General features: G+C 45.7%; 1 protein-coding gene across 7 annotated transcripts in view; it reads left to right on the top strand.

The window, feature by feature from the left end:
- The first annotated feature begins 2,275 nt into the window (after window positions 1–2,275).
- TOPBP1 (DNA topoisomerase II binding protein 1) overlaps window positions 2,276–26,548 on the top strand; it is a 66,234-nt gene continuing 41,961 nt past the window's right edge. For 3 of the 7 annotated variants that reach the window (XM_075587107.1, XM_075587110.1, XM_075587112.1), the window contains exons 1-6: window positions 2,276–2,469; window positions 5,735–5,825; window positions 6,934–7,068; window positions 18,538–18,681; window positions 19,250–19,431; window positions 19,831–20,024. In XM_075587107.1, the coding sequence (XP_075443222.1) occupies window positions 2,309–2,469; window positions 5,735–5,825; window positions 6,934–7,068; window positions 18,538–18,681; window positions 19,250–19,431; window positions 19,831–20,024 (907 nt within the window). In that variant the 5' untranslated portion in view covers window positions 2,276–2,308. Of the gene's footprint in view, window positions 2,499–2,686; window positions 2,761–5,734; window positions 5,826–6,933; window positions 7,069–7,547; window positions 9,598–18,537; window positions 18,682–19,249; window positions 19,432–19,830; window positions 20,025–26,548 lie in introns of those variants that run through there. The other 4 variants (XM_075587108.1, XM_075587109.1, XM_075587114.1 and 1 more) reach the window with 4 other exon arrangements.

Below are 26,548 nucleotides of genomic sequence, written 5' to 3' on the forward strand. Positions count from 1 at the left end.
TACTCCTGCATAAGGGATTGTAGGAACACTTTTGTGACCCTAGTGCCGTAACTAGCGGTCCAGGTTGACCAATCAAGTCTGTCTAAGCCACTCTGTGTCCAGGGACCTGGCACAGGGGTGATCTCTCAAAGAGAAGAGGGAATCCCACTTCAATACGGGAGGGCGTACCTGGCAAAGGGACAGCACGAAGAGATGTGCGGCTAGAGCCGGCAGCTGCATGGGGCAGTCGGCTACATCCCAATCTACAATAAAGATGACCTTGTTAATGAAAACCCCACTGTGTGAGTGTGAGATTACTCAGCAGTGGCAGTCACCACCAAGAAGGAGTTCCTCACCAGGACCGTCTCCCTGCGGAAGCACAGATCCTGATGAGGTGGAGGCGCTGCACTGGATATAGGTAGGACTCGCACACACTACCTCAGCTGCCTGTCTGGATGACATCCCCTAATACCATCAAGCGGGAGACTCAGGAGCCCTGTTGCCTACAGGTGCACCACCAGACACAAACATGTAATGGGGGACTGGTTAGACCACACGGGCCAATGTGAGATTGGGTGTGGGAAAACCCGTTACATGTGTATTGGGGTAGAGGGGGAGGAGTTGTGTATTGGGGAAGGGGTTATATGTATTGGTGGAGAGGTGGGGGTGTGGGAGAGCAGGGTGGGGCGTGAGGGAAAGAGGTGGGGCGTGAGGGAAAGAGGAATGGGAAATTATTCCTATTAGCTTGCACCACACGGGAGCTTTAAATCCACGAATTCGATAGTCCCACACAGCCGTCAGAGCTATGGAAAAAGGAAAGCAGGATTGCTGATTTAAAGCTGCAGTTCAAGCTGCCGTTTTAAAAAAATAATATATTTTTTTCCCATTCAATATGTGCATCAATACAATCTGCACACACAAGTGATTAGCTAAGCTGCAGATCGATCCATTCTCCTGTAATCGATCGCTTGCTCTGGGTTATTTAATTCAGTTCTTGCACAGCATTGTGGGCAATGTAGTTCCTGGAATATGATTGACTGGGCAGTTACTAGATACAATTGGTTCACTGCTAGAGAGAGGGCGGGGCTCAAGAGCCAGAGCCTGTCAGAAGGGGAAAGGGCTGTCACTTTGGAAATGCTTCCTACATTAGAAACATTAAAAATGCCTTTAAAACATTTTTTTTTTTAATGCTACAAGTATTTTCTCATAGTGCAGAACTAATTTATTTAAAAAAACACACATGTAGGACATCGCTTGAACTGCTGCTTTAAGAGGCCACTAAAGCTGGTTTGGCAGCATTATATGGTAATAATGCTCATGCATAAAATGCACCATTAATAGCATTACCACCTTACTGTATGTGTTTTTTATTTTTTGTACTTTACAATATTATTTTTCTTTGTTCAGTGGGTGTTCGTGCATGTTGTTTTACACTTCCGAACACTGGTTCATTTGTTTCCGTTAATTCAGAACATAGTGTAAGTCAGGGGAGCACAATCTCTTTTCCCTGCGCCCCCTGCCAGTTCTTCACCTCCCTTCGCGCCCTCCCCCCTTACCTTGGCTCTGGCGTCATGATGTCACATTGCCATGGCGACGCGTCTCCAGGAGCAAGGCAAGTGCAGTTTACTTAGGCCTTCGCTGCTTCCCTGGCACTTAATTTAAGTGCCTTTGAGAACCGCGCAGGGCCTCTGTAAACCCCGTACTCCCCGCAAACAATCTTACGCCCCCCCCAGTTTGCGCACCCCTAGTAAGTAACAGCTCCAAGGCCCAGATCCACAAGAGGGTGCCGAGTTTTAACACACCTCCACTCCTATTTATGTGAATGTATAGCTTTATTTATATAGCACCCACACTGTACGGAGCACTTTACTGAAGAGACAATACAGTACAGGAAATTATAATACAGTATGTGCAAACAACATCAGACGATAGGAAAGAAAATCCCTCACCCGGAGAGCTTACAATCTAAGTGAAAGAGAATACATGTGTGCTTAAGGTTAGCATCCTTTTGTGGGTCTGGACATCATAAGGATGACAAAGCTAGAATGATTAGGTTACAGATTGCTGGCAACCTTTCCCATTCAAATGACATGTCTCTGGTTCCGGATTCATATCTCTGACGCCCAATGATCAGGAGACATTTAAAGCGCAGACATGTCTGCTTCCTGCTCCTCTGATCCTCTCGCCTCGCAGAGAAGTTCCCTATTACCGCCACCTTCCTCTGCGCCTTCGTCCTCCGGGACTTGGAGAGGGAAGTGACGCTTCATTACGTCATTTCCTCCGGCAGTGAAAAAACACACAAAAAATAAATAAATAATAATTAGTATGTATGACAGAGGACGTTTGGCGCCAACCTCCCCCATCAGTTCAAACATTGCGCGGCGGACACGGGACCTGCCGCTGTGTGAATGAGGCGAAGCGGCGCGCGGACACGGGGACCTGCCGCTGTGTGAATGAGGCGGAGCGCCGGGTGCTCCTGTGTATATATAGGTGGGAAGGGAGCGGCACGCGGACAGCAGGTGCTGTAAAAACGTTACTGCTTATTTTATTTAACGGGTGGGCGCGACAGACGCACTCGAGGTTTTTGTGACGTCATACCGCTCTGACAGGGTCGCAGCGGGACTGTGAGGAGTGAGTGGCTTGAAAATAGGCTGGTTGGTGACGTGTTTGTGCGCGCGAATGAGTGTTGTTGTATTGCCCGAGGCCGGCGCACACAAGCCCGAATCCCAACAAGTGGGGTTATTCACACAAGCCACACACTTTAATATACTCACTCTTTAGGTCAATACATCTCCGTTACAAATGCATAGATTTTATTTTAGTCAACAGTCTTCATGAAATGTCTCATATGTCAAGTTCCACCACCAGCCTATTGGGTATTTGAGAAAAAGGGGGAGGGGAATCTTCCAAATGTCACTGAGTTGGGTCCTTGGAGTTTGACATCTGTGAAGAAATAAATGTCAATGAAATATTTCTCTTTTTAATAAATCAATGAGACTGGCTTCCATTGAGTGATCTGTAGCAGCCCTGAGCACCCCCCCCCCCCCCCCCCGAGCCAGACTCGCTTAGTTCCAGTTTTGCCAATGCTAGGTTTCCATGCTGCACATTGCAATTTCTGTTCAAAAGAAAGACCCACTACAACCCAGATATATTGTTAAAATATTAAAATGTGTTCATTGCAATAATTTATAAATGAAATAAAGTATACTAGATGTATAACCGCCCTCGCAATAAGTAATCTGCTAACTACATGAAATATATATATTTTTAAAACAGCATCAAATGTTTTGGAGGGCAGCACAGGCATTGTCACACAGTATATGACAGTCATTCCGAGCATTAGTGGTCTGCTGAGATTCAGTATAGTGTCACACACTGAATTCAGATTTGTTCCATTTTTTGGGGGCTATCTTGAAACCTCACTCATTTTGGGACAATAAGATGTGCTGTATGCTTTGGTTGTATACAGCACCTAACCATGAAGATAATTCAGTGCAGAGCTGTGCACAGGGCACGTACTGTAGCATCATGAGGATGCAGTGATAGAGGTGCATGGTATATGCTTTTATTTATAGCCCGTTAGATAATAATTGGTCTACTCAGACTATTGCTAACAATGACTGATCCCAGGCAGTATAGTGTCTTGAGCTTGTGGGGGCAACGTGCTTAATAAGGCCTCATACTGCCCCTCAGTGTGTGCAGACAGCGTGGGTGGTATAGCTGTCAATTATTGCTGGAGCTTCCAAAGTCACGTCCCACATTGTGGGGAGCGACTTCGGAAGCTCCTGCTGTAATTGGCCGCTATACCACCCACGCTAAAGTGCAGTTCGGGGCATTAATAAGTAAACAGTCTCCACACGGGCTCTTGAACCAACTATAGTGCCTGGGATCCGCCATTACATATGTGTATATATATATTATTTTTTTTTACATACCCCTTGGAGACTCCTCGGAAACTTTAGGAAGCACTGCTCTAATGTATATCTAAGTCCCTATAACTGAATGTGTCAAAACGATGACCGGGTGACCCCTTTTACACAGGCCTGTATTTTCTAACGGTAGAGGCTATTTACCCAGTGATTCGGGTATATGGCTTTGGCTTTCCGCCTCTTCACCAACAACGGATGGGTATAGGCGACTTCCACGGAAAACGTCACTTTCAAAAGATCCGTGGAAGTTGTTTAGCTGGATATACACAAGGGGACGCTAGGCCCAAGGGTCGACAGAGCCCATTTGGTTAGAAACGAGGGGCGCCACATGAAGGCAGGGTTGTCAATTGATAATGAGAGGCTCTATATTTGCATCAATTATCCTTGCCCCCCGATTCGGGTATATAAGGCACTTGTTCAGCTTTATTTAACCGGCAGCAGGATAGATATACTTTGTTCAGCCTAACCCTTACTCCAATACTTACTTACTTACTTACTTAATTCCAGCCTTACCCTAATCTGCCAATCTAACCATAATATGCCAGCCTTATCCTAACAGAACCCTAATAGGTTTAATAATCTGATAGATCATTATCGCTGGCTAAATAAGGAAGGTGGCTCAGTCATCGACTGACTACAAGCTGTGGTACATTCCTGAGGAAATACTGTAGCAGCAGTTGTCATAATTGAGTGCTGGAGAAACTTCACGGGTACCAGTTAGGGTTTACATCTTCTAAAATCAATGACCGAGCCACTGATTGAGTCACCTATGCTCAAGCAGGGATATCCTTAAAACCTGGCCGGTTGGTGGCCCTTGAGGACTGGAGTTGGTCACCCCTGTGTTAAGGGATTTGTATTTTTCTGTTCTGAGTTAGATAGTTGGACTTTACATTTAATTATGCTTATAAACGGATCTTGCATTCTGAAACAAATGCATTCTTCCGTTTGTCAGCATTATACGGTGTTTGGGATATCTCGGCCTTTTATCCTCCTATTTAACACAATCAGTCTTGGCATTAATGTTTGAGATCTGTGCAAACTGGGGTGGGGAGGACGGTGGTTACAGAGGCCCTGCGCTTCCCCGAAGGCATTTATATGAAATGCCGGGGATCGCGCGAGGCCTCTGTAACTGTACTCGCTTTCCAGCGACGTGTCAAATGACGCCACAGGGTAATGTAATGTGATGTCGTGTTGCCATGACAACGTGGCCTTACATGACCCCGTGGTGTCATTTGGTGGGTGGGGGGTGTGAGAGAAGACAGAGGGGCGCAGGGAGAAGAGTTTGCGCACCCCTTGTATAGACATGGCACAAATCACTCAGCGGTTATGTTACCACAATGGGAGTCATAAACAATTGAACTTTTTGTGTCCTGCAAGAAGTTGTGAACTTTTAGATACCACACAGCCCCTGCTCTCCCCCCTAAAAATAGATTATTTCATGGCAAACAAACTCCTATGTCATTATTGTCCTTTTTCAACATTTGTAGTCCGATGATACCTAATTCTTGAAGCTAGGGTACGTGTATGATGTAGGAATATTTGTATTGTTGGCACAATATAACCAGGTCATCATTATCAGCCCCTTCAGTGTTTGTAAATGTAAAAAAAGGTGTGTGTATTCTTCCAGTGAAAGGAACTGTTTCAGGGCTAGATATCCATTTTGTGTTCCATTCAGTGCAAGAAGGTTCTGCATGTATCAGTCCGGTGATACATGGGATTCTCTACTCATTACCTTGCGATGAGGGAAATTAGAGCTGTTAAGTGTGAGCATTGTGGGAGTAGAACTAGGATGACTTATGAATGTTTGCTCTGTTTTGTCCCATCAGTTTAAAGATGGCTAGAGGTGAAAATGAGCCATTTCTTGTGAAGTTTGTGAAGTCCCCTGAAAACACTGACTTCTTTGTGGAAGCTCACGAGGTAAGAGATTTGCTTTGCAGAGGAAGATGCATTAAATATGACAGTGGGTTTTGGACTGTACCTGTTCTATTTCTTTTGCTGGTAGTGCTATTTCATTTCACAATTTTCAGTTGCACCACTAGGTTATAAAGCCTAAGGGGAGACTATTCCTAGTTAGTCTTTTAATACATGCTATGGTACACAATATAAATATGTTTATTATATAGAAACAGGTAACTTACATTTGTTCCATGTACTCTAGCAATCGTTTCTACTTGCCTTGAAAGCTTGCACTCTAGGTGATCTTCAGCCAATATCGCTTTATTTCCTACGGGCTGTATTGAATCTGCCCCCATGAAAATGTTAAACGTCTGTAATCAAGAACATGTGAATGTTTCTTTAAGCAGCATTGCATGTTCAGGGGTCAAAATAAGTTTCTCTTCCCCTTTTTAAAATAATGTGTAACACTATAATGAGTTGTATGTACTTTCTTTACATTTCCATTGTAGTAGTAGATTTAAACAACTGGAAGTAAGTCGTTATACACCCTAAACAAATCCTTTTTGAAAGAGTGAATGATCAGAGCATTATTAGTGCTTTAGGAGGGTCCGGCAGTACTTTGGGCAAAAAAAAAATTCAAAATCAAATCTGTAATGTTTTGTAGACAATGTAACATCATAGGATCATAACTTGAACGCAACCCAGTGTGCACGAGCTGACTTTTTATCTGAACACTGTATTATGGGTCAGTGACTCCCCCTTCTTTAGTTCTGCCGCCTCGACGTTTTTATTGTACAGGGAAAAGTGATATAAACGACCACAATGATTAATAAGCAAGCAGAGTTAAATCTCTAATCTTTAAGCATAAAGACTATTCATGATAACTGGCCATAGTTCACTTTTTTTTTATTGCATATGATTACGTTACAGTATTTTGTAGTGATGCTAGGCGTTCTTAAAAAGTCATTTATTTTTTATTCTGTCAACTAGAATCTTGGAAATCTGACAAAATGAAGTATTCTATGTGATCATCATTTAATTGGTTACATGTTGTATTGATAATTTTCAGTAGGTGAAATAGAAAGTGCCATCTAACAAATGTGGGTCTTGCTGTTCTTTATCATAATAGGCAATCAAGGAGTTTCAGTCTGATGAATATCTTCAGTTTATTGAAGAAAGAGAAGCCCTGGACTTAAAAGAGAAAGACAAATCTCTCTACATTTGTGATCCTTTCAGCGGTGCTGCCTTTAACCACCTCAAACAGGTTTGCCTACTGCCACTGTATGGGGATAATATAGCGCGTGAGGAGTGTCACCCACTCTCTTAATGAATGTAGGGGAAGCTGTCAACTACTCGTTATCCCCTTCATTGCGTGGAAGATCGGCAGTGTACAGGCATACCCCGCTTTAAGGACACTCACTTTAAGTACACTCGCGAGTAAGTACATTTCGCTCAATATGCAAACAGCAGCTGACGCATGCGCCTGTCAGCACGTCCTGAACAGCAATACCAGCTCCCTATCTGTACCGAAGCTGTGCACAAGCGGGAAGACTATAGAGCCTGTTACACATGCGTTATTTACATCAGTTATGCACGTATATGACGATTGCAGTACAGAACATGCATCAAAAGTGGGAAAAATGGAGTGCTTCACTTTAAGTACATTTTCATTTTACATACATGCTCCGGTCCCATTGCGTACGTTAATGCGGGGTATGCCTGTAATGCAGAACTCCAGGCTGCTCAGCTGATAACACAACAAATACAATAAGAAACAGGACGATATCAATAAATAATTAGCACCTTTTGCAATAAGGAGCTGCAAATTTGCTATAGAAATCACTGTGCTACAGAACAAATCTGGAGTCGGTTTTCTAAGTTATACATTCGCAGTTCTGAGGCCACAGATAGACACCTGCCTTTCCTTATCTTTTAGCAGTAAATAAAAATATCACTTGTGAGCACATTCACATCTCAGACAGGTCTGCTACCCTGCTTTTTACCATTGTCTCTTAGTATATAGTGCTTCCGCCTGCAGCCAGGGATTCTGGGCAATGACGTGCAAATGAGCGCACAGTGTCACCTTTTACTTCATGTTCATTTTAACATGGACCCCTATAAGCATGTGCCTGCCGCATTACACAACTTTTTAGCATAGCCTAGGCAGGGCAAAGAAGTGCATAGCAGTAAACCTGCTCAGACACCTGTTTTGACCTTTTTTGGTTTAATCAGTGTGAGGCTGGTTATACTGGGTTTGCAATTTCAAGTTTGAGTAGGTTTCAACCACACATATGTTATTGTGGGTAAAAAAGGGACAAAAAACCCGCACCATACAGTGTACAGCAAATAAAAATACCACTCGTGAGCACATTTACATGTCTCAGACAGGTCTGCAACCCTGCTATTCCCCATTATCTCTTAGCATACAGTAATTCTATTACAGCCAGGGATTCTGCGATTAAAGGTTTTGTGCTAGATATGGCACTTAAAATGAAGTGCAAGCCTTAAAAGGCTTGTTTGTTTTTATTAAAGCAGTAAAGTTGCTTCAGTCGACATAATTGTCTACATTAATAATGATACTGTTGGTCAAGTCTGCAAAACAAAATTTACCCCCCTTATGATTTCAAAAGAAGATTTTAATCTAAGATATCCGCAAATAGTGACAAGTACAGAGCTTTTGTTTAGGAAAGCACTAACCTTTGATCTGCCTCTGTTATCCCAACACATTCAGTGTTAAAAATAAACAATAAAGGAGGCGTGGCCTGGAACGATGCAAGATGGCCGCATAAAGCTGGAGCTCTGTAGTAAAAGAAAATATATCCACTGCCATCCCTAGAATTTTGAAGCTATATCTTGCTAAAAACAGCAAATTGTGAAAGACTGTAATTTTAGGCTACGCTGATAGTGACAGCGACGCGACGGTCAGGTCACGGTCGCTGGAAAATCAAATAGAGATGACTTCAAGCGATCGCGACCAATCCGTCGCTCCGTCGTATCGCGCTTACTATAAGCGCACGCGACGGCGGCAATGCATTTGTTTTGCCGCAACGTTGCCGTCGCCGGCACTATAAGCGCAGCCTTAGGCTACACGCCAATACCACAGTTATAGCAAGTGGAGCAAGATTAACGAAACGGGAGGTTGATACCGTAGAGGCCTGGTGGAAACTGCTAACACCAGCAAGCATCTTAACAATTGTAGCAGCAAATCATTCCACGGAAGCAAAGAGTAAACCCGGAGGACGCAGCCCACCACAGACAATATCCACAACAGTTGGTCCCAGAGAGAGGGAAGTGAGGTGAGCAGGGACAGACGAGACTGTTGGGGAAGGTGTGGAGAAGGCCTACATAAAACATTCGAGCCTGTGACATGCTGCTACCCCCACCGGATAAAAGCTCTGCAAACCCCAGTAACCACATACCCGACAACATTAAAAGACATGCCCTGGACAAGCTTTCCCGCACTCCAGACCGCACACCGAGTCCTCCATTTGGCTGGGGGGACCCACGGGTAACATACTGCACAGCGGGGGAGACAGTGCAGGGGCTCAAGAGGCAGGGATACCAGGAAGAGAGCGGCCATCTTGTTCAGGTGGGTCGCCGGGGCGGGCGGGCTAGCCCCCCACCAGATCGCTGGACAGACCCCACTGTGGAGCTGGAGGGGAGTGTGGGGCCCTCCCCTGTCTGGGTGTTCCGCTGCGAGGATGAGATTGAACCACGACCACCCGACTTGTGACCTGTCCTGGTCCTGTAGCCCAGACAAATCCAAGATGGCCACCGCTGGCCTGAATTAAAGGTACAGTGTGACTGGACAGTGAAATCAAACATTCAAACCCCAGGACTTCTATAATAATTTGTTATCTATTAAATATAGACTAAAGACTATAGATTGCTACCATCAAGATTCTACAAAAAACAAAACACAAAGGGAGCCCAGAGCTACTTCAAATATGACAAAACTACATAGTGAAATACATATATATATAAAGGCGGGGTTGCACACCTGCCTAAGACATGCAGATGAGCATACAGTTATATTTGCATATATATATATATATATATATATATATATATATATATATATATATATATATATATATATATATATATATATATAAAAAAATTTTTTTTTTTTTTAAAAAGTTTAACACTTTGGCCAAAGCATTATAAGCCTGCGAGCCACTTCAAGGCATGACCATAATATCGCAGGTCCTAACACTAACTGATTACAATTCTTATTTACCTGTATAATTACAGGAAGAATGATCTGCATTGGATCTGTCACAAACAGCTGCATGAAAAGACCTGTACATATGGAAAGTGGGGAGGGGCGAGCTTAAAACCTGGGGAGGAGGGGCCACTAACCTCCAAAACAGCTGAGACCAGCTGGACAAAGTTAATAAACACACAGATACCCACTAAGCTCGTATAAATATTTTGTGGTCATTTTTTGGGTTTCTATGAGCTTACTGGGTATCTGTGTGTTTACAATCAAGATTCCCACCACCCATTAAAAGATTAGAAACAGTAAAATCTGAAATCACACAACAAAGCTTCATAGTCTTAAAAAACTGCAATACAGATATTAACAAACATCTGAATAAAAACTGATAACGAACACAATAAGGGAAGCGCCAAAGGCCACATCTACTAAACAGTTTTGGTCAAGGGTCCTCACGGTTCTGAAAACCCACATACAGCCTGTTCAGGTCACTGAGATGCAAGCTTACCTGGGATCATACCTAAGATCCAATGAGGGTGCATGCGCGGCGCCTGCGGTGATGGAGGACTAGACCGTTAGCTCCGTTACCCCACAGCGCCATTATAACACATCACCACGAAAATAGAGCAATTTAAAGATGAAAAAAAACACAGCATCTAAAATCAGGACACCAAAAGATGTCCAAAAGGACACTAAGACAGAGACCGTCCTCAAACTTAAAGAAATATTTCCAATCTGCCGAACTGGAGCGGAAAAACAGACCTGTGCCCTGTGCCTCGCAATATGGCCCCGACTCAGAGAGGGACAACAGGAGAGAATAGAGCACCACCAGAGAGAGAGACTTAGTCACGAGAAGCAACCTAAAAGCCGATAAAAAAATTCTCTTCGGGGACCTGAAATCGCTGTTCCATGAAGAGATTTTGGAGCTGCGGAGAGACATCACCTTCATAGGAGTCAGGACGGATGAGATAGAGACTAAGTTAGACGTCACAATTAAAGCAGTAAATAAAGTGGAAAAGACAAACTCCTACATGAAAACTCAGATCTCCGCTATTGCTGACAGGCAGGAAGATTCTGAGAATCGAGACAAGAGAAACAATATCAGAATCCGCTGAGTGCCAGAGAATATAACTGATATTGAAGAGTACATATCAAGATGGCTGACGTGTCTGTTGCCTGATAAGACTGAGGCCGAGCTGCATCTTGAGAGATGCCACAGGGCCCTGCGGGCTAGGCCTCAACCAAAAGACCCTCCCAGAGATATAATCAGGTTTTGTTATTATAGAATAAAGGATTGCCTTTGCCAGATAACACAAAACTCCCCTTCTTTGGAATTTGAGGGAGTTCCACTACAAGTTTTTCAGGACATCTCTCCTGCTACCCTGAGTAGGATACGCACTCTGCAGCCCATAATGAAAATCCTTAGAGAAAATGTATGTGTACTAAAAAATGGGAATGCTTTCACCTTGAGTGGAAGAAGGAGCTAATTTCCTAGGAAAAATAGGGCTGAAAGATAAATTCACCCACGCAGCAGAAGAGGAGTCCTCTCTCGAGACGTCCTGGAGGAAAGTAAGGGGTTCTCCACTTAGCAGGGAGGAAATGGTGGCGATCTGAAACCAATTATTCAACTAAGAAGCTAAAGAGACAGTGTTGCTTTTTGGACTTTTCAACCCCACGCATTAAAACAACAGTACTAAGACCCCTAGCTTTTTTCCTGTAATAGTCACCTATCCAGAAGGCCAGTCTGGATTTTCCTCTTCCCGCGCATATTAGAGTGGACCCGGGGGTGACTGGGACTGGATCAAAATAGAGTCGTGGCATCTAGAGAAAAGGGGGAGAGAGCACATCCAAGCTAGAATAGGCTGGGGTTACAAGGCTAAGTGCCATTGGTAGGGGGTGGATGAGGGCCACCAGTGAGAGGGGGTCCCAAGATAGGATTTGGATCTTAGGGTATAGAGAGAGGCTGATAAACTGAGTGTAACGCCTGTATGCCCGCAGACCTGGCCAGTCCCCAGTACTGAGGTGGGTAAGGGTATAACACGCACCCACAGCAGTGAGGGCGTGCCCGGAGTGTGGTAAGATGCGTTGCTGGGCCTGGTTGAGAAAAGGGTTAACGATATGCTTTCTGAGTCCGGGGTGGCAGAAGTCGGAGGGTTAATGTCCAAGAGCCTAGGGTCAGGGGCAGGAGAAAGCAGCGTAGTGAGATCCAAAGCAGAGTCCAGGGGTAAAGAGGTACACGTAGTCAAGCCGAGCCGAGATCAATTCAAGGGAATCCAAACAGGCAGGAACATGAACAAGGAGCTGAAACAGAGCTTGGCATAGACACTGCACACAGGAGCCACAGAGAAGCTATGCTGAGCGACGACAGAGAGGGCAGACTGGGGTTATAAGGGAAGGAGGACCAATAGTAGCAAGGGGAGGAGCGGAGGCTTGGCTGAGAGCTTGCAGTGATAGGTCCAGGTGAGCAGGAAGGGAGACAGGAGAATGATACCTGGTAATAGCCTGCAGCCGATGGGGGGAGGCGCCAGCAGCACAGGAGGGCAGGTAAGAGGATCAGGTGCGCGCGCCTTCTGTAAGGTTGCCGTGCGCGCGCCCCCCGATCGCGTGCATACAGATGTGGCGTGCGCCGCGGAGGAACGGCTCGGCGTGAGAGAGGTAGGATGTTGAGGGAGTGGGGAAACGGGGCAGGGAGCTGCCGTGGGGCCAGAGGTGACGGGGACCCGCTTGGCGCGAGTCCCCTGATCCGTTACACTGAGGATGCATAACCCAGAGGTATAGCAAAATGAGGTTTGACGGAGGTACATGTCCCTTGTTATTATTTTCTAGTTCTTGGGTTTTGAGGTTCAAGTTTTGAAGGAGGTGGGAGTTCTAAATATATGTGGAGTCTGGCAGGCGAGTAAAAACAAAGGGTCCATAGGAAAGGCCCAGTACAGCTTCACCTGCAGTGAGATGTCAGGGTTGAGGGCCGGACTATCAAGTCCAGTAAAGGGTCGTACTTGCCGAGGTAGATAAAAGGACATAACACTAGTCCCTCCCGACAGTAATTTCGGTCATTCTTTATCTGAGGAAAGACCCTTGGTTCGTTTATTTAGCCTGCCGAAAGGGAGGTTTGGGGATAGGAGTCCGGCTCATGAGGGTATAGTTAATTCTGTTAATAAGTTTGTTCTAAGATGTTGTGTTATCTCTTTTCGTGTGATTTTATTATTATGATTTTGATTGTGTGGCATGCTGTGGGGGTGACGGGAGTGGAGTTCCCCCAGCAGTCCGCATGCTCCTGACAAATAGACGATGTGGGATTAACCCATATGGCCTTACGAACCCCATGGGATCCTGAGTGGGGGAGGCACTCAGGTTACCGGTCCCATTTTTGTTTAGGATCGGCGAGGTATTTTTTCCCATGGGTAGAAGAGCCTGAGTCCTTTTGGAATCTAAAAGGCTCGATCCAAATTTAATTTCCTCCACAGTTTTTCTTTTATTCTTCCCCCCAAATTCCCCCCACCCCATCCCAGATCCATCCTGATAATGTGGCTCTTTGAAGAGTGGCCCTGGCTCCTCCGGGGGTCAGGGTTCCCTTCGCGAGGCTCGACACAGGTAAGCGTTAGGGCACAGACACTGACGTGGCACTGAATGTAATCTCACATAATGTTAAAGGCTTTAATAGCCCTCAAAAGAGGAGAGTGGCTTTGACGGATTATAAGAGGAAGAGGGCAGATGTGGTGATGCTACAGGAGACGCATTTTAGTTTAAAACAAAAAAAAAAAAACTCTCAAATATTTCGCCAAAAAGTTACCTCATGAGCCAATTGCAAGAAGATAGGTATAGCAATTCTACTTCATAGCAGATGCCCCTTTGTAGTGGAAATGATCAAGAGAGATAAGGAAGGGAAATTCTTAATTCTAGTGGGTTCTATTCAGGGTCAAAGGTTAACACTGGCAAACGTCTACGCGCCCTGTGAAAATGACCCAGAGTTTTTTTACGACATTCATTAGTGTCCTGAATAAAATATCTATTGGATATGTGATCCTGGCAGGGGGACTTTATTAAGGTGTTGGACCCGGGCTTAGATAGATCAGAGCAATCACATTGAGGAAGAAAGGAGGGGGTAGCAACATTGGTTAAGGGTTTAAAGGACGCCCAGTTAGTGGATATGTGGAGGGAGCTACACCCGGGCGAGAGGGGTTACACCTTTTTTTCTCCCACCCTCACACAAGCTACAGTAGAATAGATTGTATTGTATTGTATTGTATGTCTTTATTTATATAGCGCCATTAATGTACATAGCGCTTCACAGTAGTAATACACGTGGTAATCGAATAAATAACAGATAATATAAATAACAGATCATGGGAATAAGTGCTTTAGACAAACATAACATTAAGGAAGAGGAGTCCCTGCCCCGAGGAGCTTACAATCTAATTGGTAGGTAGGGAGAACGTACAGAGACAGTAGGAGGGAGTTCTGGTAAGTGCGTCTGCAGGGGGCCAAGCTTTATGTGCCATGTGTTCAGAATGTTCACTAGATCAATAGATAACTTTTGTGTCTAGTAGATTGGTTCAAAGGATCTCCTCAGTGAGGATCCATGATATTTCATGGTCAGATCATGCACCAATAGAGTTACGGTGCTCTCAAATTAACCTGATCCGAAAGGGAGTGAATTGGAAGTTGAACGAGTCTCTGAAGATTCCAGAGGTGTTGGAATCGGTGAGCTTGGAGATCGATCAATTTTTAAGAATCAATGAGGGTAGCGTTCACTCCCAGATGACCTTTAGGAAGCCCATAAGGCAACTCTCAGGGGGTCACTTATGAGTATTGCGGCAGGTCGCAAAAAAAACTAAAGATGCAAAAATATTACAACTAAACCTCAAAGACCTGGTGGATATGCACAAACAAGATGTTAACCTGATACCCTAAAAGCCCTCAGAGATGTTAGAACTGAATTAAATACACTTTTTAACCTCCCAGGCTGAGAACGCATTGAGTTGGTCAAAGAGGAAGTTTTACGAAAGTGCAAACAAGCCAGATACTTTGCTAGCAAATAAAATTAGGAATACGCAGGCCAATTATAATATCCAATCCATTCGGCGTAAATCAGGCCAGGTGACGGCTAACCCAACCTTATAGTGGAGGAGTTCAAGGAGAACTATGATTTTTATACTATAAAATATTTGTGAATCCGTTAGCCCCATATCTTCTTAGAATGTTCAATGAAGTGCTGGCGGATGCAGCTTTCCAGAGACGGATGCTCCAGGTGTCCATTTCACTGATATATAAACAGGGCAAAGACCCTACAAACTGCAAAAGCTATCAGCCCATACACAGGCGGCACACTTTATTCGAGTGCGGCTCATTCCGCAAGCCGGGAAATGTCCCGGCTTGCGAGCCGCACTCCCTCAGAGTGCGATGCGCGGTCACGCATCATCGGGTGCCTGTGCCGCCTGTACGCGTGCCCAGGGCTCCCCGAGGGAGCCCTGGTGTCGCGCGGATGTTAGGATGGCGGCGGGACGTTCCGGGGGACCCGGTAAGGAGAGGGGGAAGCCCCGATCGGCGGGCCTCTCCTCCGAGGCTTCGGCGCGCACCCGGCACCCTCCGGAGCGCGCCAGGTTACTGCTGCAGCCGAGAACGGGCAAATGCTCGAATAAACTCGGCTGCAGCAGTATCATTAATAAATTCGAATATCAAAATTAGTTCCAAAATTCTGGCCAGTAGATTGGGTCGAGTCCTAACTAGACACATCCACCCGGATCAAGTAGGGTTTATTAAAGGTAGAGAAGCAGCCGATAACACGAGAAGAATAGTTGATCTGATTGAACTGGTTAATGCCAAAACGATCCAGGTGATGGTGTTGTCTAGACGCTGAAAAAGCATTTGATAGGATAGACTGGCCTTACTTACATACTACGCTTGGAGCGTTTGGCTTCGCGGGCAGGATTTTTAAAGCAATCACTGGACTGTATTCGAGGCCAGAGAAATTCATCAGGGTTGTCCATCAGATTACTTTTCGATTAAGAGCGGCGCAAGACAGGGATGCCCGCTGTCCCCTCTGTTATTTGCATTATGTATGGAACGCCTAGCCGCGCATATTCGGAGTAGTCCTGATATAGCTGGTATACAGTTGAAGACAAAGACTCACAAAGTGGCCCTCTACGCTGATGATGTTTTCCTGACACTGTCGAGGCCTCTAACCTCTCTACGTAATCTCTTCGGCCTACTAGACCAATTTAATAGAGTTTCGGGTTTCAAAATTAATCAAACCAAATCAGAAGCCTAAATATTAACCCTCCCAAAGAAATGGAGAAACTCATTGAAATCAATTTTAATTTCAAATGGCAGCCAAACGCTATAAAATATTTAGGAATTAATATCACAAACGATTATAAAACTTTATAAAAAGCCAATTTTCCCAAACTCATAAAATCATTGAGATGATATTAGACTATGATCAACATATAATATATCGGGATCCTAGACAGATGCTACACAATGCTATGCATCGTATATATAACAGGGGCTATAGTAAAGTACTCGACTACAGCCGTGCCCACAGTTGGCAAGGCAGTATACCATCAGTTTAACCTCGCGACTCAGTGAAGTCACGTGGATGTTGCCGCTTGGGGGATTCTGCCGTAAAAGTAGGGACCAGCGTGATTTAATGTATACATGCCTCAAGTAGAGGTATTAGGAAAGCTTCATATTTAAACTTTATTGTGCACCATTGCAATATAAACCCGACGTACGTTTCGTCGCCTAAAGCGACTTCTTCTGGGGTATCTCCCTCATTCGACACACACACCCATCTTTTGAGCTAGCCAAGTCTAGCACAGGATAGGCACTAGGAGCTTCATGGTTTTAATGTTATTTTATGTAGTGATTTAGCCTATTATGTCCTAATAAACTTTTGTATATGTTGTATGTCTGCGCACTCTAGGACCATGATCTAATACTACTCAGGTCTGCGGTGCGCCCTATTGAGGATCTTGTTGTGTGCTCTTCACACTCACATCCCGTTAGCTTACGTATCTATCCCTGGCAGCACGCGACCTCTTTCACCCACTTAGGGGTTTGAGCGAGGCACCACAATCTCCAACATATAATATATCCTGGATTGGCAGAATATATTGTATCAAGATGAATCTGCTTCCCCATATCCTTTATCTGTTCCAGACCTTACCAATCCCTTTATTAAAGAAGGATATCGTAGCCCTTCAGGCATTAATCTCCAAGTTTATTTGGAAGTATACAAAACCGAGAGGGAAGCTAGCGGTACCTTGCTTGTGGTCATATTACAAGGCAGCCCAAATTATGCCAAATTTCCCAATGGCACTGCGACCCCAACCTCAAACGCTGGGTAGCAGTTGAAAAAGAAGTCCTTGTGCCTATGGAGCTGCACAGCATAATTTGGTTCCCATCTCGGACACTAAAATCTATCAGAAAGCCGCTATCCTCGATGACCAACTCGTTAGCAATCTGGGAGGTCAGTGAAATTTAGATGCGCATTGACCTCCAAAAATTCCCTAATGACACCCTTATTTGATAACCCGGATTTTGCTCCAGGCATGAATAACAATGATTTTGGTAAGTGGAAAAAGATTGGCGTTACTAGACTCAGAGATCTGGAGGTTAGAATTAGTATAAAATCATTTGAACAAATTAAGTCAGAAAAAGACATCCCACATGTAGAATTGTTTAGATACCTACAGATCAGCTTTCTATATCAAATTCTCAGCCCACCCCCATTGACCAATTTCGAAGAGCTCTGTACTTTAGAAACAGACACGGGGACTTGCATCTTGGATGTACAGAGAAGTAGCCTGTACTGGCCCAGGGTATACTAGGAAACTAAAATGTGTCCCAGTGGGAAGCCGACTTGGGAGAGACACTAGAAGAAGAGGAATGGGAGGAGATGTTCACAACGGCAGCTAAGAGCTCGATTTGCACAACATTAAGGGAGAACGCATATTAAGTTTTAATGAGATGGTATCTGACCCAACTAAAATTATCCAAATTTGTACCAGACTACTCCCCATTGTGCCCAAAACAATGTGGAGAGCAGGCAGATTTGTTGCATATGCTGTGGTCTTGCCCCGGGTTGGTGCCCTTATGGGAACAAATTCGAGATTGGCTTCAGAGAATGTTGGGCCTCACAATCCGTTTAGACCCGTGGATATTTTTGTTAAATAGGCCAACACAAGGTCTATCCCCTCCCCCCCTCTCTTCCTTCCCACCCCTGTTAATTTTGACTATTTTACATCTGTGTTGTTATATCTGAGTGATTCCAGATATCTTGTATCTATAAACTTGGCACAACCAAACAGACTTTGGAAGTCCACGCATATAAAATATGTCCAATTGCAAATTCCCGTGTCTGTATTGTATATCACTGCTACTCTGTTTGTGAGAAATATGTAAACACCGTTTTTTGCCTTTTAATTTGCTTTCTGTTATGCTGAAAAAGTAAATAAAAATTGATGTGAAAAAAAAATAAAACAATAAAACGTATCTGCTTTCACTTTGCAGCTTGGCTGTAGGATAGTGGGACCGCAGGTTGTGATATTCTGCATGCAGCATCAGAAATGCGTCCCTCGGGCGGAATACCCTGTGTGCAACATGGCAATGGCCGATGTGACGATATCTTGCACCAGCCTCGATAAGGAAACCAGAGTGAGTTTTACATCGATTATTACATGCTGCATGGAACATTTACGTTGCTCCGGGACAGGGGTAGCCAACTCCAGTTCTCAAGTTACCAACAGATCATGTTTTTAGGATATCCCTGCTTCAGCACAGGTGGCTCGATCAGTGGCTCAGTCTTTGACTGAGCCACTGATCGAGCCACCTGTGCTGAAGCAAGGATATCCTGTAAACTTGGACTGTTGGTAGCTCTTGAGGACTGCAGTTGGCTACCCCTGTTCTGGAAGAACCCATCACAGACCGCTTTGGATCTAGTTTTTATAATGGATAACTTTTTAGTGGAAGAATATGGATCTGTCATCATGGTTAAAAGTCACTTAATGTCAGGCAAGCTGGACCAGAGCACCGATCGCAGAAGTCATCGTGATGGAACCAGTGTGTTTGTGTCCATTTTGAAGCCCCCCAAAAAATTGAGATTCTAACCCGGTCACTAACTGTTAGACGTGCTTGAACCAAGAGTGGAATGGTCAGATCAAGTAAAATGATAATGTCACAGAGAAATATATAGGATCTCATTATTCTTCCTCTCAAACCCTAGGAAGAGGTTCATCGTTATGTACAGATGATGGGAGGCTGCGTGTACAGGGATCTCAATGTTTCGGTCACTCACCTGATTGCTGGCGAGGTGGGCAGTAAGAAATACCTGGTGGCAGCCAGCCTGAAGAAACCTATCCTCCTTCCTTCATGGGTGAAAGCGCTATGGGAGAAGTCAAAGCAGCGGTAAATACTGCCAGACGCAAACTCTTAAACCCACTGAAATGCATCGCTTACTGTCTACATGAAGTCATTCACCAGACTCTTTGCTGCTGTTTTGTCTACTGTCTGGGTGTATAACTGTTTGTATACATTAGTAGGAGGTTGATATTATATTAATGCAGTGGTTCTTCTCTACGCCAAGCCAGCTCCTAGCACAAAAATACGAAGCAAGACAAAATGTAAAAAATGACATAAGAATGTAATTTTATGTGAAAAAGAAAATTGAAATGTTTTTGAATTTATAGTAAGAAGAACAAAAAAGACTTTAAAATGACTAACTTGGTTATTATGTTTTCAGTGTTTTATTGTTATTGGAACAGGGCTTAATTTTTCTTAACCCCATTCGTCTTTTTCTTCTTGCAGAATAATTGGCTACACTGATGTTAACTTGGAAGAGTATTTCTGCCCTATTTTCCGTGGCTGCACCATCTGTGTCACTGGGTTAAGCAGCCTGGACAGAAAGGAGGTGCAGCGTCTGACATCTCAGCACGGCGGCCAGTACACGGGGCAGCTGAAGATGAATGAGTCTACTCACCTCATTGTGCAAGAGGCTAAAGGTAAAACTGCAGCTCTAGCTCCTTTCACTGCAATGAGGAGCAGAGATCTTCAGCAGTGAGTGGAGGGACTTGGATATTCTGACGTTACTTATTTATCAGGGAAATTCATTTAGATGGGATAATATTGTATTTTAGTAGCCATTTATTTTTCCCTTTTAGAATCATTTTTGTATTAACGCTGCTACTTACAAACAAATGATTTCTATTGTGTCTATTATTTCCTAGTACATGCAAGGGCTATGCAACAGAGTTTGGGAAATATAGTAACATATCATTTTTAATTTTTTTGCAACGTATTTTTTATTTATATTTTGTAAAACAGGGAAAGGATACAGAAAGTAACATATCATTTTAAAGAGGCATTACTCGCGGCACATTTAAGAAAAAAAACTATATGTATTTTTGTTTTAATATATGCAGCCTTTGATTACCTTTAATGAAAACTTATTACCTAAGCTGCCGATCAATTCGTTCTCCCGTGATTGATCAGCAAAGATCCTGCTTCCCTGGATTCATGTAATGGCTGCCTTTCAGTTTCAATCAATTCTTCAGTCAGTGTAACTCAGCAGCTACAATGTATCCTTATATTACTAAGGTAACATTGTCTATTGTTACAGTTTACAGATCAAACTGTGGGGAGCATTGGCAATAAATGATCAAAAACAGGAAAGTGTTACAAATATCTTGCACTGCTGGGGAGGTGGCTAACCCCTGCTATAGAAATCAAAAGACGCTCAGTACAGGCGCTCCTCGGTTATCCAACATAGTGTGTTATTGAAAATAGCGTTGGATAGTGAAACCCATTTTCCCATAGGATCACTGTTGTATATCGAGGTTACGTTCCTGACACAGGCCAAGAACACACAATGACAAAGAATATTGTACTCGGCAATGATATATGCAGTACACACAGTAATTATGATGTATAAAGATTATATCTATTGAATACTGTATAATAAAATTATATACAGTATGTGTATAAGCAATATCAATTATTGGAGGAAGGAAGAAGGTGATTGGTAGGTATCTTGAGGGGATTTGGAAGGGCTTCTTGGAGGGGATTAGGAAGGACTTCTTGGAGGTGATGTAGGTGGACTTCTCCCAGGAATCTTAGGTGGAGTGATTGATTTCGTTCTCTTGAAGACGCTCTTTAATAAAGTCTGCACATATGCTTTCCTTTTCTGCCTGTAGAGCTCTCTGTAGCCACTGATTAGGTTGGACATCCCTCGACTGATTGAAGAGCTGCGTTCAATGTTGGGATCATTTTCCTCAAATATGGCCAAGGCACGATCAATGTGCTTAAATGCCTCACTCAACAGTTTTGTTGTTGAGGATCTGTGACGGGGAGGAAAGGGTTAATACCTGATTTGCTATGCATTACTGATGTTGCCCTGTCCCCGCCATTTGTATTCCCCATTTGCAGGCCATTCCCTGTCTGCGAGGGTAAAAGACAAGATGCATTGCTTGCCATACCCTCTAACCGACACATGATGGCAGATCTTAAATGTAAGGCAGGAGGTATTTTTTTGTAAGTCCAAGCAGGAATTACTTGGACATCCAGCTGTGATGTGGGTGAATGAGCTGGGGCTATTTTTATGACCAAGCCTCAAAGGGCTGTAGTTATTTTTATGACGGAGCCTCAAAAGGCTCTCACAGATTTAGAGTCCCCCTGTCTAAAAGAGTGTCAATTATGAAAAGACTCAGAGACCCATAATGTATACAATACTGGCATACTGATGCACAGCAGATGTCAGGCTAGTGACACCTTTGAGTCAGAAACCAGACACAGTGGCACCAAGTTATGGGTGTAGCCCAGGTATGCTAAGTGGCATGGGCGTCAACCTGACCCATGCGCCCAGCCCACCGGACAGCCCTTTTGACCGGTCTTATGAACTGTGGGTAACTTGGCTATTTGTGGGTTTTTTTGTTCCCACAAGGGGATTGGATCCACATGTTAAAGATAGCTTTTTGCAGTCTATAACTGTGGCTCCCCAAGTATCCCCAGGGTGATTCCTGAATTTTAATCCATGATGTAAAGATGCAAGACTTTGTTCCAGTACAGCAGCAACCAGTCCAGGAGTGAAGGGGTTAATAACCACATAACCACAGGACTTTTAAAACCAAGGCTGCATTTCTTGTGCTTGCAAGCAGAGGACAATTTCTTTCATTCCCTTATTCCAGCAAGTGTTGTTTTCAAGTGTATTCTGCAGATGTCGTGTGTTTGTCTATTAAGGAAATAAATCACAATTTATTTTGCAACTTGTTCTGTTTAATCAAGTCCCCAGAAATATAAATGTGTTGATAAAAGTTGGTGTCATCGTGACAGGCTTTTAAAAAACTGGTGGCAGATGGTGGGATACTGATTGAACCTATATTGCAGTTTCCTGCGGGCTCTGTAATATAGTGAGGACCTTGTAGCTTGCGAGCTCCTCAGACAAGTAGCAACTGACACACACTTCTAAAGAGCACGAGAGACTTCACTGTTCCCTTCACCCATACCCCGAAGGCACCATGAGCAATCGCTCAGGAAGGTTCAGGTCGTGGACCAGAGAGAAAGTCGTGGAGAAATGTGCGGGGTATGGCTTACTGACAGATGGGCGGTCGAAGACACAACTGGAGGAGGATTTGGAGCATCATGAGGACCGTAGGGTCCTTCCAGAGGGGCAAGTCCCCGTAGCTGCTGTGTTGGCTGACGCTATTCAGCCCGGAGTGGAGGAGATCACTCCAGCTCCGGGGCTGCAAGGACATGAGGAGAGTGCTAGTGACCCCCCGGTTGTGGGTGGCTTGGCGCCAGGGGTTGTGGATGAGGTTGCGGCTGCCGAGCGTGCCGTCCCTGGGCTCACTGCACTTCTGGCTACATGGGGAACAGGTATTAGCACTGCGGAGCGGGTACAGCTCCTGACAGCAGTGCTCGGAAGAACCCACAACACCTACCTTGAAAACGTGGAACAAGGTCTTTCCCGGGCAGATCATCACAGCTTCAGCAAGTTCGTGGATGGCACAGATGACCTCGATGCGTTCCTGAATGACTTCGAGACGCAGTGTTCCCGGTTCCGAATTCCAAAAAGGGACTGGGTGTTCAGACTGCGACCACTGTTATCTGGCAAAGCCAAACGGACTGTGATGGGTATTCCATGCGTGGATGCCGGTGACTACGGTTATGTGAAAAGCAAGCTGCTAACCCAGTATGCCCTGACCCCAGAATCTTACAGGGGCAAGTTCCGGACGGGGGTAGTAATCCCCGGAGAGTCATACAGCACCTATGCCGGTAGGATGGCTTTGCACGGGACTCAGTGGGTGGAGGGGAATGGGGTTACAACATTCCATACCCTGCTGGACTTATTCTTTCAAGAGCAGCTGCTGCAGCAGCTTCCCACCAATGTGAGGGGATGGGTCTATGACCATAAACCTCAGACCTATGAGGATGCAGCGAGAATGGCAGATGAGTATGTGGCCAGCTGAGTTGCAATGAGGGACCCTGTAGCACCCAAAAGAACGGGCCGTGCGGCCCAGGGCGCTAAGACTACCCCTCTGTGGACACACCAGCCTGCGGCAGCAAACAACGCACCCAAGGCTGCAGAGTTCAAGCATGAGAGGCGGTGTTATTCATGCAATAAAGTTGGACATCTCAGGCCAGATTGTCCGGACCGGGACCGGTCCAAGGGACCCCATCAGGGGCAACGTTCACCAGCTGCGAGGCCGATCGCCCGTGTGCGACTGGCACACACAGAGGAGCCAAGTACAGCCGTGGAACCAGCCCACAGAGGGATGCCCGGCGGAGAGACTGCACTTGCCACCTCAGGACCAGCAGCAGAGAGCGGGGGACATCAGGTTGCTCCAGTCGGGATGCAGCCAAACGATGTCCGGCAGAAGTATCTGCGGAAGGTGACCATCGGAGACCGGCTTGCTAGACTCCGGTGCCACCGTGACTCTGGTTCGCCCTGATATGGTGCGGCCAGAGGATTTGCTCCCGGGCACCGGGATGCAAGTGACCATGCCAGACGGAGGACCGCGGTCACTCCAGGTTGCCCGGGTCTTTTTGGACTGGGGTGCCGGACGTGGCATGAGGGAGGTGGGGGTTTTGCCTGGGTTAGATGCTGAGGTCTTGCTGGGTAATGACCTAGGACACATTACCTGTGTTTTACCACTGAGCTGGCACCTGTTGCAGCGATCACCAGGAGCCAGTCAGCAAGGATCGCAGCAGAACCAGCCCCTGTCCCCCTGCATTTGGGACCTACAGTTCCAGTAGTCTCTGCAGAGACCAGACAGGTAAGCCAGACGCAGTCGCTTTCTGACACTGACTTACTGTTCCCTGTACCTGTACCTGTTCCCTGTCCCCCTGACTCAGATGTGACCGGGGTGTGGCCAGAGTTAGGTGCCCAGTTTAGGGATGCGGTGCGATCTGATCCCAGATGGAGGGCATGAGACTGCTGGCGTCCGAGTCTAAGCCCAGCAAGGGGTCTGATTACTTCTTGTGGCACCGTGGGCTCCTATACAGAGAGCAAGGGACCACCGGGTTAGATGAGGTATGGACGGGGAAGAGACAGCTAGTGGTACCCCAGGAATATAGACAGCAGTTGTTGCGGGTAGCCCACTCCATTCCACTAGCGGGGCATCAGGGAGTCGCTAGGACGCGAGCCCGGCTGAGGCGGCAGAGTTCTGCCGATCCTGTGATGCCTGCCAGCGAGTACGTAAGGCGGGTGACCGTGTGAAGGCACCCCTGAACCCGTTACCGGTAATAGGGGAACCCTTTCAGCGGGTAGCTTGGAGCTCGTGGGACCCCTCATGGTTCCCAGCTGGTCAGGAAAGCGCTGCATTCTCACGGTGGTGGATTTTGCCACCCGGTACTCTGAGGCGGTAGCGCTTGCCAGTATTGATGCTAGGGCAGTAGCTAAAGCTCTGTTAGCCATTTTTTCTAGGGTAGGTTTCCCTAGTGAGATCCTAACCGATCAGGGGTCGCAGTTCATGAGTGAATTGCTCCAGTGTCTCTGGGAGGCGTGCGGGGTGAAGCACCAGCACTCGACCTCTTACCTCCCCCAAACCAACGGACTGTGAGAGGTTCAATGGTACCCTGAAGCAGATGCTGCGAACATTTATAGAGACAGGGAAAAGACTGGGAGATTCATCTGCAGCATTTGCTGTTTGCGTACCGAGAGGTGCCGCAAGAATCTACAGGCTTCTCTCCCTTTGAGCTGCTATATGGTCGCAGGGTACGGGGACCTCTGGACCTATTCCGTGAGGGATGGGAAGGGGAGACTACCACTACTGATGCTTCTGTGCTTCAGTATGTGATAGATCTCAGAGACCGGTTAGAGATGCTCATGAGGTTGGCACAGGACAACCTTAGGGCTGCTCAGACCAAGCAGAAGACTTGGTAGGATCAGAATGCCGTAGCAGAGAGTTCATCCCAGGACAGCAGGTACTTGTTCTCAAGCCCATTCGGGAGAACAAATTAATGGCTGCCTGGTCGGGACCGTATCCGGTACTGCGAAAGATGAACGAATGCAACTATGTTGTACAGGTGGATGCTGAGACAGGGAGAAATAAGACTTATCACATCAACATGCTGAAGGAGTACATAGCACAGAGTGTGGCGTCGTTGCTGGCCATTTGCAGCCCACGGATGGGGGATCCGGCGAGCAATGCTCTGCCTGATCTCCTGGGGGAGGCTAGGTAGGGAGGTACCATAGAGCAGGTGGAGATAGGGTCTCAGCTGAGTGTCAGGCAGAGAGCAGAAGCCAGGGCTATGCTAGAGAAGTATAGGGCTCTGTTTTCAGACAAGCCAGGAAAGACACACATTGCAGAACACCCAGTGCTGACAGGGGATCTGAGACCTCTGCATAAGCACGCTTACAGAGTGTCAGCAGAGGTGAAGGGCAGTATAGAGAGGGAGGTAGAAGAGATGCTGGCCCTAGGGGTAATTGTACCGTCCCAGAGCCCTTGGGCTTGTGGTAGTCCTGGTGCCTAAGAAGGACGGAACCACCCGGTTCTGTGTGGACTACCAGCAGCTCAATGCGGGCACGGAGTCAGATGCCTACCCCATGCCCCGCATGGATGAGGTGTTAGATGAACTCGCGTGGGCAAGGTATCTGATGACTATGGATCTCAGTAAAGGGTACTGGCAGATCCCTTTGACCCAGGAGGCTAGAGAGAAGTCTGCATTTATTACCCCAAGTGGCCTCTATGAATTTCTAGTGATGCTATTCGGAATGAAAAGTGCACCGGCTACCTTTCAACGCCTGGTCAATCGCTTGCTGGAGGGTTTGCAAGGGCATACCTGGATGACATTGCTGTCTTTAGTAATTCGTGTAGAAGGGAAGGGAAGTCGGACGAGCACTGCTAATGAAGTAAGGCTGGAGGCAGGGTGCAGCGAAAAAACTTTATTCAGGCATACTAGCCCAGGTAAAAAACACTAGCCCAGCGAAAAAACTTTATTCTTAATGCATACTAGGACAAAAGGGATATGTGTGTAAGAGACACACGGAAAGATCCCCACTAGGGCGCACCGCAGACCTGAGTGGTAT

Source organism: Ascaphus truei, chromosome 2 (genome assembly GCF_040206685.1).
Source record: "Ascaphus truei isolate aAscTru1 chromosome 2, aAscTru1.hap1, whole genome shotgun sequence".
NCBI lineage: Eukaryota > Metazoa > Chordata > Amphibia > Anura > Ascaphidae > Ascaphus > Ascaphus truei.